Consider the following 12,379-nt stretch of genomic DNA (forward strand, 5'->3'; position numbering starts at 1 on the left):
TAACCCTTTGGTCACTGGTTTCAATTCAAATAATTAAGCCCCAACTTCATAGCCTCCCACTAGCAGTATAAGTTCTATTCTTACCAGTTTCACTTTCTTTTCCATCCTTGTTGACAGCCGACTTATGCACATGCTGCATTAGTCTGAGGAGATCATGCCACCGTTTCTGCCTGTAACAGGTCTGAATGTGCCCCAAGAATGTAAAGTTTTGCTTCTTGGAGAATGTCTGGGCAAAGAGTTCTTCAAATGACTCCCGTAAGGGCAGCCAAATAAGCTTATGGTCCACCGGTTTGTAACTGAAACAAAAGGCAGATGTAATTCCCAAACTTCTGAAGCTAAGAAAAATTAGAAATCATGTCTTAGAATATAGGAATAGGTCTAAGACATCATTTAATCAAAATCAGGAATAATAACCAAAATATTTTTTTTAAAAACTGTTAAAATTTGTTTTTTGGTTTTTTTTTTTTTAAGATTTATTTACTTGAGAAAGACAGTGAGAGAGCAGGGTGAGGGGGAGAGAGAGAGAAATCCTCAAGCAGACTCCCTACTGACTGCAAGCCCAACAAGGGACTCAATCCCAGGACCCTGAGATCATGACCTGCGCCAAAATCAAGAGTCGGCCGCTAAACCAACTGAGCCACCTAGGTGCCCCAATGTTAAAGTTTTAAATTATAATCTATTTTCTCCACTCTCAGTGTTTGAAGGGCCTATACTGAAGGTAAAAACTAGTATTAGATAAACAGTATTATGAAAAAAAATAGAAATTCCTAGTTGGACAGTGAGAGGCATGTCACTTATTTTACTAACGTATTTAAATAAACATCATGTATAGCACTTAACGATAAACCATATTTTATTAAGATGGACTAAAAAGTTTTCAGGATATTTCAGAAGAAAATACAATATCTGAAATTGATTAACTTAACCAAAGTGAGCACAGCTCATGGCTTCTCAACTGACAGGGGAAGGATATTGTTCTTAAAGAGACAGAAACAGGGAGGGGTAATAGGGGGAAGCAACAAAATCTTAGACATTACAATGGTACTTAATCCCCATGTACCTCAGTTCTCTCATGTGTAAAATGGGGTAAGAGTCGGTGCCTCATGGTTGCTAAAAATGCCAAGTGAGTTGACACAAATAAAGGATTCCAGGGAGCCTGGGTGGCACAGTTGGTTAAGAGTCCCACTCTTGGTTTCGGATCAGGTCATGATCTCAGGGTCCTGGGATTGAGGCCTTCACCGGGCTCCATGCTTAGTGCTTGAGGATTCTCTCTCTCCTTCTGCTCCCCACCCCCCACCCCGCTTTCTTGCTCTCTCTCTAAAATAAATAAATTTTTAAAAAATAAAAAATAAAGGACTCCAAATAGTGCCTAGAACATGAGTACATATAAGAATTGGCTGTTATAATTTTTAACATTATTAGTATTAACATTATTAATTGGCTCAAGTCTATTGAATTCTTGAAAGAAGTAGCTTAATACTGCAAATTAGACTAAGAGAAACATTTGTTCATTTAAAGCAGAGCATAGTGGCTGAAAGAGTTAACTCCATAAAAGTCAATTTTTCAAGTGATGAAAAAAATGAATCAACATATTCAGAAAAGAAAAAAATGAACTGCAATACAAGTACTCAGCGGGAATCAACCTGACACCCGAGAGAACAAAACGCTGAGAATGCATGTAAGAATTCATTTGAAAATGACTAAAACAAGAAAATGACTCTCTAAAACTGTAATATGTGAAAGAACATAAAACAGTACATGCTGAGTCACTGAACTGATTAACATTCGTCTTCATTTTAGAGTCAGGATTCCAAGTTTATGAGCATGCACTTCTGCCCTGCTCTCTTCTGTGCAGATGTTTCTACGGGTGGCAAGAAAGAGGACGTGAGCTGGTGGCCTTTCCATTTCTATGAGATCTCTAATTTTCCTCCCATTTTTTTCTTTCCTTCATTGCCAACTTCTCTAAGGATCCCTCCCCTTTTCTATACAGCTGTTTCTCCCTCAGAGGTTGCCCTTCCCAATCCCCTTCTCCATAATCAGTCCTATGAATCTGTACTCTGGGTTTTGCCATTTAGTCCTAGACTTTCTCTTTCTGGAATGATTTTATCTGCTTCATCTAAGTCCTCTGTGTACTCTACTCTTCTCATAGAGTCTCATTATAACCTCTCCTCACCCCCAACTCTGTCTGTTGGAACCTGGCTGAGTTCTCTACTAAGAGGTAATCTGAAAGTCTATGTTCTGCCTACCAGAATAACAGGGGTGCCTGGCTGGCTTAGTCAGTAGCGAGCGCATGACACTTGATCTCGGGGTTATAGGTTCGAGCCCCACATTGGGTGTAGAGATTACTTACAAATAAAATCTCAAAATAATTTTTTTTAATAATGAGTTAAAAATTAAATGGAGGGGACCCTGGCTGGCTCAGTCAGTAGAGCATACGATTCTTGATCTCAGAGTCGTTAGTTCAAGCCCCACGTTGGGTGTGGAGCCTACTTTAAAAGAAAAAAAACAAAACAAACAAACAAAAAAAAAACCATTACATGAAGAAAAAGATATACCGAGCTAATACTAACCAAAAAACAAGGGGGTACATAATACACTAACAAAGATCAGAAGGCAATCTGCATAACACAGTTTAAGACTTTGATGGTCTCTGAAGCTTTACTTTCATAAAGTGTCTTTATTCTCAATAATAATCTTTTTAAAATCAAAATAAAGAATCCAGATTTGCAAAGCAAACTAATTAGGTCTATAAATTTCTTTCACTATTTTTTTACAATAGTATTTGATACATGTAAAATACGTTTAATGTAAGTTATAAAACCTAATAAAACGGATGAAACCACACATCCCCAAAATAGAAATATTACCCTTTCTCTATCCCACATCCCTGCAACTCTTGAATTTTGTTTTCTACTCCCTTGTCTTTTAAAAGTCATTTTTTAGTCTTTCCATCTTACACACAAAAGTTCATAAGCAAGGGAGTCATCATGCATCTACAATATTATATATTAAAATATCTGATTTATACCACTTTCTAGTAATACAAAAGTATAGGAAGCAAGGCATATTTCCAACCATACAAAAACTGAAGCATATGTAAGTTTTCTTTTTTTTTCTTTTAAAGATTTTTATTTATTCATTTGAGAGAGAGAGAGTAGAGCACAAGCATGGGGAGCGGCAGACAGAGGGAGAGGGAGAAGCAGGGTCCCCGCGGAGCAGGGAGCCTGACTCGGGGCCCAATCCCAGGAATCCGGGACCATGACCTGAGCCGAAGGCAGACACTTAACCGACTGAGCCACCCAGGCGCCCCTACGTTTACTTTTTTTTTTTTTTTAAGATTTTATTTATTTATTTGACAGAGAGAGATACAGAGAGAGAGTGAACACCAGCAGGGGGAGAGGGAGCAGCAGGCTTCCCACTGAGCAGGGAGCCCGATGCGGGTCTTGATCCCAGGACCCTGGGATCATGACCTGAGCCGAAGGCAGATGCTTAATGACTGAGCCACTCGGGAGCCCCTACGCTTACTTTTTGATAACTGATGATAATCTACTAACAAGGAAAAATGAATATATATTCTTTTTATTTTTTTTAAGATTTTATTTATTCATTTGAGACAGACAGAGAGAGCACAAGCATGGGGAGGGGCAGAGGGAGAGGGAGAAGCAGACTCCCAACTGAGCAAGGAGCCCGACACAGGACTCGATCCCAGAACGCCAGGATCATGACCTGAGCTGAAAGCAGACGCTTAACCAACTGAGCCACCCAGGTGCCCCTGAATATATTTCTTTTAAGCAAGTTGGCACTAAAACAAAATTCCAGTTACCATATTCTGATTCCAACCTTTTTATATTATCAATTGCATCAGGACACAAAAGAGCATCTTAGTACTCACTACATTTAAAACTACTTACAATGGCTGACATAACACTACAAATTCTTAGAAGAGACAGACACGGTTCATGTTCAATTTGTATAAGACCAGACATTTGTGTTAGGAATACATAACAGGAGCATATTCCTGAAGACATATACAGATACAGAATAGAGAGAAATACACGGTAGTATAGATATACCTAGTTAAGTAACAAATTCTATGTATTAGTAAGAATACATCGCCAAGTACCTCAATGAGGGAAAGGGGAGATTAAGAGTCAATTAACTAACAGAAGGAAAATAAAAACAAGGCGGAAAGATCACTGGGGAAAAAAACAAAGTGAAAGTAGAATTAGAGTAAGAAAGGTAAGCCTCAGTTAATGGATCTTCAGATAGAATACATATTTAAAAGCATTAAGTACATCATTACTAATATGTGTAGAACAGAATATAAATAATGGGCAAGAAAAGAAAAAGTACCGAAGGAAGCAGGATTCAAAGTAACAATCTACCCACCGCAAGGAGGGATATAAGACAAAGAGTGAAAATAAAAACTGCTGTAATGTGGCCCTCAAAAAAACAGATAAATGAAAAGCTTTCTGGCAGATGCCATTAAGAGCAAAAAGGACAATAAATTCTACTTTATGCCTTTAAGGATTTTTTTAAGCAATTGTTTCGAGTTAATGGGACAGATCCCAATAGCGCTCAACATAAGGTATGCCAATAGCATCCATCAGTTTCATGGCCTTCAGCACAAACTAAAATTGTGAACCAAACATATTCAAAAACACCAACAGGGAAGAAGGGCATTTTAATGACCACAGTGGAGTCCCATGAGCAGCATTTAACCAAACAGAGAGCTACATAATGTTTCAAAGATAACTGAACTGCAGGAGAGAGTCTAGCTCCAAGCACTGTGACTCCAGAATGTATGCTTTAGATAAATGACTGTACACACAAATATTAGTTGATTATATACTTGTTTTTTCCCCCTCTCCTTTCCAACATGATCTTTGAGAGCAAGAACCTCAAGTATTCTTTAAAATAAAGAGAAACAGGGATGCCTGGGTGGCTCAGTTGGTTAAGCGTCTGCCTTCGGCTCAGGTCATGATCCCAGGGCCCTGGGATGGAGTCCCACATGTAGCTCCTTGCTCAGCAGGGAGCCTGCTTCCCCCTCTGCCTGTTTGTGCACTCGCACTGGCTCATGCTCTCTCTCTCTCTCGGACAAATAAATAAAATCTTAAAAAAAATAAAATTAAATTAAATAAAGAGAAACAGCTACACATCAAGGAGCTCCTCAATAAAGTCCAATAAATAACCTGCTGGATTGGGGTAGGGGTGCAAGTCTTTGAACCTTTTCCTAAGGCTAATTTTGAGCTTTAAAGGGAAAAACTATTTGTTCCCTCAAGCAGTGAACACAAAATAACAAGAAAATAATTTTAAACCATACTTACCCCCCAAGCAAGTCTGCAGTGTCACTTTGTTGATTCATATTGACAACCCTCAAACGGTGGCCTTTTAAAAAGAAAGGGCAAAAGGGTCACTCTGATAATTTATATCCAGTGATCCTTAAGGGTGTGTGGGCATAGGCAAAGGGCAAATCTTTAAACATACACTTCCTCTGATTCTCTTATTTTGCTTTCAGGAATTTCAACCATCCAAAATTTTCACCTAACTCAGAAAGATATGTACAAGAAGATTCACTGTGTATTATCGTTCTAGCTTCAGATAACTGAAAACAACAAAACAATCCTTCAGTAAGTCAATGTCTATAAATTAGAATTAAATAAACACCCAGTATAGAATATTATTATTTGGCCATTAGCATAGAAATGAGGCAGTACTCTTTTTAAAGATGTCCAATTTGCTTATTAACTAAATGCAATACATAGAATGTAACCACATTTTTTCAACACAAAACCAAACTTAAATGTTTATATATTTGTAGACCATAGTTTAGAACCAAAAAAAAAGTTAATACCAAGCCATTAATAGTGGTTATCTCCAGGGGAAAAAAATTCCATTATTGCCAAGGAAAAAATTTCCAGTGGTGATTTCCAGGCAAAGTGGAGTGGTGGCACTTTTTAAACTCCAGTATTTTGTGGACTTTTTATGTAAGGGGGGGGGGAAGGCAGTCAGTGTGAAATGCTTATTGCCTGAGGGCAGAGTGCTTCCCCTCTAAGTTACCTGTAATGTGAGCCAAGTACTGAACAGTAGAGGTTTTGCCAGTCCCGGTCTCTCCCACCAGCAACACAGGTTCCCCTTTGCTAACGCACACTGCGAGCTGTTCAATAAGAACAGAAGATGGCCTCGTAGGAGCAAAAGTGAGCTTCTCCCTGGGAAGGGGAAAACAAGCAAGCAGTCAGAGAAGCAGGCTACAAGTTCTTCTTAAGTGTTGTTGTGAGGAACCAGATTTTCCAGACTCCACAAAAATGAGAAGACAACTCATAGTATAATACATGCTATAATACAGATATCCCTATAGCCTATGAATTGCAGAATTCATTCATTCTACAAACACTGAGTATTTATACACCTCGTACTTTACTAGACTCTGGAGATTCAAAACACCAATAAGACATTATCTGTATAAGGTATATCATCTTAGACAAATTACTTAGCCTCTCTTAGCCTTGATTTCCTCACCTGTAAAATTTGGATCAGAGTTACTATTTGTGGTGGGTTCAATAGCCTTCCCTCACAATTCATGTCCACTCAGAACCTATGAATGTGACCTTATTTGGAAAGAAAGTCTTTGCAGATATAACAAAGTTAAAATCCTATCATACTAGGTTTAAGGGTGAGCCTTAAATCCAATGACTGGTATCCTTACAAAGACAGACATAGACTTAGAAACATAAACACACAAAAGACAGAAGATGATATGGCAATGGAGATAGAGATAGGAGAGACGTAACTACAGAGACAAGGAACTCCAAAGATTGCTGGTAGCCATCAGAAGCCAGGAGGAGGCAAAAGCCTTCAGTGGAAGTGTGGCCCTGCCAACACCACAATTTCAGACTTCTAGTCTCCAGAACTGTGAGAAAATAAATGTCTGTTGTTTAAGGCTACCAAGTTTATGGTAATTTGTTATGGCAGCCGTAAGACACTAATAAGTTAATTCATAAAATTATTTTAACCGCTACATGAGAAAACATATGCAAAGCACTTAGCACAATATTAGGCATATAGTAAGTATTTAATAAATGGTAAGTAGATCTCAGAATCTTGTAAAATTCCAGCCTTCAAGGAATTAACAGACTAACATTAGGACCTCATCTGACTTCCCAGTGAGGCTTACTTTGCTAATTACACTACAGTGAATAAAATAAAATACATTTTTGCTAGTCCCAAGTCCCTAATCACCCTCATCACCTCCTTCACCTGTTAACATTTAGCACAGTGCAGAGATCACCGTTCACACATAGTTTGCTCGGACACAAGGAGCTGGACTAGTCAGTCCTTCTATCGTGTTCCTCACGCCCCACAGTCTCAGGCTAGTTAGAGCCTATTTACCTCTGTATGTGGACAGTCTCACTTTGTTTCCGTAGAAGCCGCACTCGACCCACTTGCACATCTAGCTCATTGATCACAATTTCCGGTTTATAAAGCTGACAGAAGAACTCGGCCTATGGGAAGGGACAGAGTAAAATTCTGTAAAGGCTTAAAAAAATAAATTCTGTATACTCTTCAAACATTTCCTCATCCTGTGGCTTACTGTGTCCCTCTAATCAGCCCTTTACTAAGAAGCACCTTCTACTTCCAACATAGGTGAGTTAGGCTTAATTATGTCTTTTTTAAAATGTTCTGAATTTCTAATGTTTTTCAAAACACTGATCACAAATGCTTCCCTGTGATGGTACTTTTTATTCATTCAAATAAGCCCTGCCTATATCTAAAGTGAACACACTGACATATTCCAATAGCAAATGAACATAAAGTTCTACTCCGAAAACTTATGGAAAAAAAAATCAATGATTTTTCTTCAGCTATACTTTTCTCTGCTTTAGATTCTAAAATAATAGCGGAAACAGTGACTTGAATGAACCATGGTACCTCTGACTACAGCCAGAACACAAAGAGAAGCTGTGACAGATGCCTCCAGGGTATCTACCCAAGAGCCGTTCCTCTCATCCTTGTCCCCAACCCTAAGAACCCAGATTTTACTTAGCTTTAGGGCAGGAATGAAAGGGGCAGCAAAGTTTTCAGGGAAACTGAATCTCTCTTCAACCACATGGGATAAATACTGATCAATCTAACCCAACTGTAGTTTCTTTTTCTTTTCTTTTCCCTTTTTTTTTTTTTTTGCCTACTCTAATTATTTATTATTTAAGCCCCTTTTAGTAAGTGTTCTGTCACCTGTAGCTAAAACCATCCCAACAGTTTCAGAACCCTAAGGAGCACCTCTATTCCAGTTCCTGACATAAGGTTTTTTGAGTCATCATTTATTTGGGAATGACAGGTATCTGCCACAAGATGGGCCTCAGACATTTCTCTAGCTATCACCACCACCACTACTGAAAGGCTCTCTCCTCCAAACATATTTATTTTGAAATAAAACAAGAATGGCAAAATATTAAAAATGTCAGCAATGAACCTAAGCAGTATTCTTTGTACTATTCTTGGTATCCACTGGTACTACTCTTTTCAATTTTTATCGTGTTTGACATTAATGAAAAGTTGGAAAAAAATCTAATCATGCATAAAACTACAGACAAAGGTGTTTTTTAGTTCCAGTCCTGAGTCTACAATCTACGGAATAACACACTCATTAAAACGCTGGAGAAAATAAAGCATGCACATGATATAAAGTACAAGGCGGCTCCCTTTAAGAATGTAGACCACATCAAGGACTACTTATCTAAGAGATAGTGAGAGTTTATGCCCATGAAAGGCAATAATGAAACTACCAGCTTTGAAAGAGGAGGTAGTTATTGCAAAGGAACTGGGCCAGCTAAAGGACCAGACACTAGCAAGCAAAGTAAATAAGTAAAATTAGCACTACATACCTTTTTCTTGGAAATGTTCAATTTGCTTCCAATGATTTCTGCCATTTTCAGTTTGCTTGTATGCTTAGAAAGCATTGCTGTGAAACAGTCCAGAGCCTATTAAAATAACCAAGGTCAATGCTAACTGATTTTTTTAAAATACTACATTAATAACAGAGGACCACTATCCTGCCTACAAAAAGAACAAAAAACCCTGCAGGAACATTTCTACAAGACTAAGGAGAGTAGAAATAAGGTACCAGCCCTAGACTCAAGAACCTTACCGTAATAGAGATAGTATACAAACAAATGTGAAGGCTTTACTTTCAGAATACTGGTTAATTAGGGGAAAAAAAACAAACAGAAAACGCTTCATTTTAGAGGGTGCCTGGGTGGCTCAGTTGGTTAAATGCCTGACTCTTGGTTTTGGTTCAGGTCATGATCTCAGGGTCCGGGGTTCAAGCTCCACCTTGGGCTCTGCACTAAGCAGGGAGTCTGCTTGAGGACTCTCTTCCTCTCCCTCTCCCCGCCCCAACTCTCCTCTTTCTCTAAAATAAACAAATAAATCTTTTTTTTTTTAAAGCTTCATTTTACAAATCTGAAATTCAGGCAAAAATAGAATTAGTGTCAATCATTAGGTCTGTGGTTCATGGGGGAACTGACTCCTAAGCCATGGAAGTAACACCAAAAGATTACTTCCTAGTTGTAAAGGAAAACTCTTGGTGCCAATAAAAAGATCACACTGTCATTACCCTAATCTAGTACTCAATCTCAGCAACTACTGGTAGGCCAACCAGATATGTCTTTTTTTTTGTAAGTAAAAAACGTGGGGCTTGACCTCACAACCCTGAGATCGAGAACTGAGCCAAGGTCAAGAGTCGGACGTTTAACCGACTGAGCCCCCTAGGCACCCCCAGATACGTGTCTTTTGACGTAATGAAATATAAAGTACGTATCACCACCAAAAGTAAATTCTACCCAAAAAAGTTTGAATTCGAATACATTAAGCATTTTGCTAAACTTCTATTTACAGGGAAGACAAGAGAGAAAATGAGAACAGAAAGGATACCATGCGTGTAGTAAACAAAGAATACATTTGCTTCCGCTACCACACCAAGTGTAAAATATCAATAAACTTAATGTAAGCATTTAAAAAAGAGAGAGAGAATTTATCCAGTTCTTGTCCCTATTACCTGGCACAGAGCTTCAAAAACCCTTGGAATTACCAGGAGTAAGAAGTGTCTTTTTTTATTCACTAGGGCCCCTCTGGACCATCCTTGAGTTTATTAAGCTCAGCACGGTGACCCTGGATGGGACTTTAGGTAGTTTAAGAGAGGGGCTGGCCAGGCAATAAAGACCAAGTACTGACCTAGAGGGTTGAAACTTTCAGTTCCACCCCTAACCTCTGGGACGGAGGAGGGACTAGAGATTAAGCTCAATCATATGGCCAGTGACAAGAGACCTAATAAAATGCTAGACATCCAAAGCTTGGAGAGCCTACTTGTTGGAGATACTGATGTACCAGGAAGGCAGCACACCCTAACTCCACAGGAACAGAAGCTCCTGTGCTCCAGACCCTTGAGACTTTGCCCTTCGTCTCTTCCATTTGACTGTCTTTAAGTTATATCTTTTATAATAAAACCATAACCTGTACTGTAAATATAGTGCTTTCAGTGAGTTCTGTTGGTTGATTATTGAACCTGAGAAGATCGTAGGAACCTCTGAATTTATAGTTGATAGGTCACAAGTGTGCTTCAAGAGACTCCACAAGACTACCCCCACTTTAGACTCCAACTGCAAGTCTTTGGGGCCACCCACACTTGTGACCTATCAACTAGGGTCTACACTAACTCCAGGTAGTCAGTATCAGAACTGGATTGAATTGCAGAACACCAGTTGGTGTCAGAGCAGTGAAGTAACTAGATAAAGCCAGAAGGTGGAACATTTTGCAAAATTGGCCTGATCCCTTTTCAACAAGGTAGTATCTATAAAGGGGGGAACCTGATATAATAAAAGCATTCTTAAGCTTATGTGCATAGAAAAAGATCTGGGGGCACCTAACTGGCTCAGCTGATTGAGCATTTGATTCTTGATCTTGGGGTCATGAGCTCAAACCCCATGTTGGGTGTAGGGATTACTAAAAAATAAAATCAAGAAGGAAAGGGAAGGGAAGGAGAAGGGGAAGGGAAGAGAGATCTGGAGGGAGATACACCAAGGTATCTAAAGTGCCGGGGAACGTCTAGATGGGGGCTGTTTTTGTTTTACTACTTTGCTTTCCTATATTTTCCCAACAATACATATATATATATATTGTTTCTATATTAATAAAATGCCTGTACACAAATGTTTAGAGCGGCATTGCTCGTGATAGCCAAAAGGTAAAAACCACCCAAATACCCATTAATGAGTAAGTGGATTAAAAAAATGTGGTATACCAATACAATGAATGTTATTCAGCCATTAAAAAAAAGAATGAAGTACTAACACATGCTATAACATGGGTTAACCATGAGAATATGCTGAATCAAAGAAGCCAGATACAAAGGTCACATATTGTATGATACCATTATATGAAATATCCAAAATCAGCAAATCTATAGACAGAAGGTTATGCAACAGCTTTATTTTAAAAGTACAAAACAAAGTTATCTCTAAGAAAGATGAGAAATTTAGGAGAATGAGAAAGCGAGTTCACGGGAGAGAAGAACAAGATTTAAGGACTGGTGCACAGCATTTCAGGGTTCAGCTCACCATAAGTGTGGACTCCAAATGTGCTTTCTTTCTACTCAAAATAACTTTGCCAAACACAACAAGACTCCAAACCAAATTGGGTCACTACTCTCCTCAATCCTGGCTGACAGAAACCAGAACACTTTATTTTTTATTTTTTTGAGAGAGAGAACACACACGCATGCATGCAGGGGAGAGGGAAGCAGAGGGAGAGGAAGAGAAAGAATCCTAAATAGGCTCCACGCCCAGGGTGGAGCCTGCTATGGGGCTCAATCTCACAACCCTGAGATCATGACCTGAGCGGAAACCAAGAGTCAGATGCTTAACCGACTGAGGCATCCAGGAGCCCTTAGAAGCCAGAATACTTTATAATCAAAATTGGTCACTGTTTTAAGAGCCCACAGTCTTCAGACAGTACCACTTTTATTTTCAAGCAAGCAGGAATAAATCTCTCCGTGTTCTTACTTAATACAGCAAAGTTGTAATTCAACGGGGTTTCCCTCCCAAACAACACATTTTTTGCCTAAGCCCAGCATACAAGGCTGTATTTTGTAACCCCCACATAAATTTCTCTGGACTAAAGCAAAAGGCTCTACTAAGCAGGTGGAGGGATCAGACAAAAAAACTATCAAACAGACTATGAAATTATATGTAGAAATAAATACTGAGCATTTTTTTAAGTAGACTCCATGCCCGAAATGGAGCTTGAACTCATGACCCCCAAGATCAAGAGTCACATGCTCCACTGACTGAGCCAGCCAGGTGCCCCAACTACTAAGCATTTTAGA

General features: G+C 39.0%; 1 protein-coding gene across 2 annotated transcripts in view; it reads right to left on the bottom strand.

Annotated features, from left to right (window-relative positions):
• The window catches only part of MDN1 (midasin AAA ATPase 1), a 164,572-nt gene that overhangs the window by 116,256 nt on the left and 35,937 nt on the right, over positions 1–12,379 (bottom strand). For both annotated transcript variants that reach the window (XM_034670821.1, XM_034670822.1), the window contains exons 12-16: positions 8,883–8,978; positions 7,390–7,502; positions 6,061–6,209; positions 5,328–5,388; positions 85–296 (exon numbers count right to left, since the gene is read on the bottom strand). In XM_034670821.1, coding sequence (XP_034526712.1) covers positions 85–296; positions 5,328–5,388; positions 6,061–6,209; positions 7,390–7,502; positions 8,883–8,978 — 631 coding nt within the window. The remainder of the gene's footprint in view (positions 1–84; positions 297–5,327; positions 5,389–6,060; positions 6,210–7,389; positions 7,503–8,882; positions 8,979–12,379) is intronic.

Source organism: Ailuropoda melanoleuca, chromosome 10, assembly GCF_002007445.2.
Source record: "Ailuropoda melanoleuca isolate Jingjing chromosome 10, ASM200744v2, whole genome shotgun sequence".
NCBI classification, from domain to species: domain Eukaryota; kingdom Metazoa; phylum Chordata; class Mammalia; order Carnivora; family Ursidae; genus Ailuropoda; species Ailuropoda melanoleuca.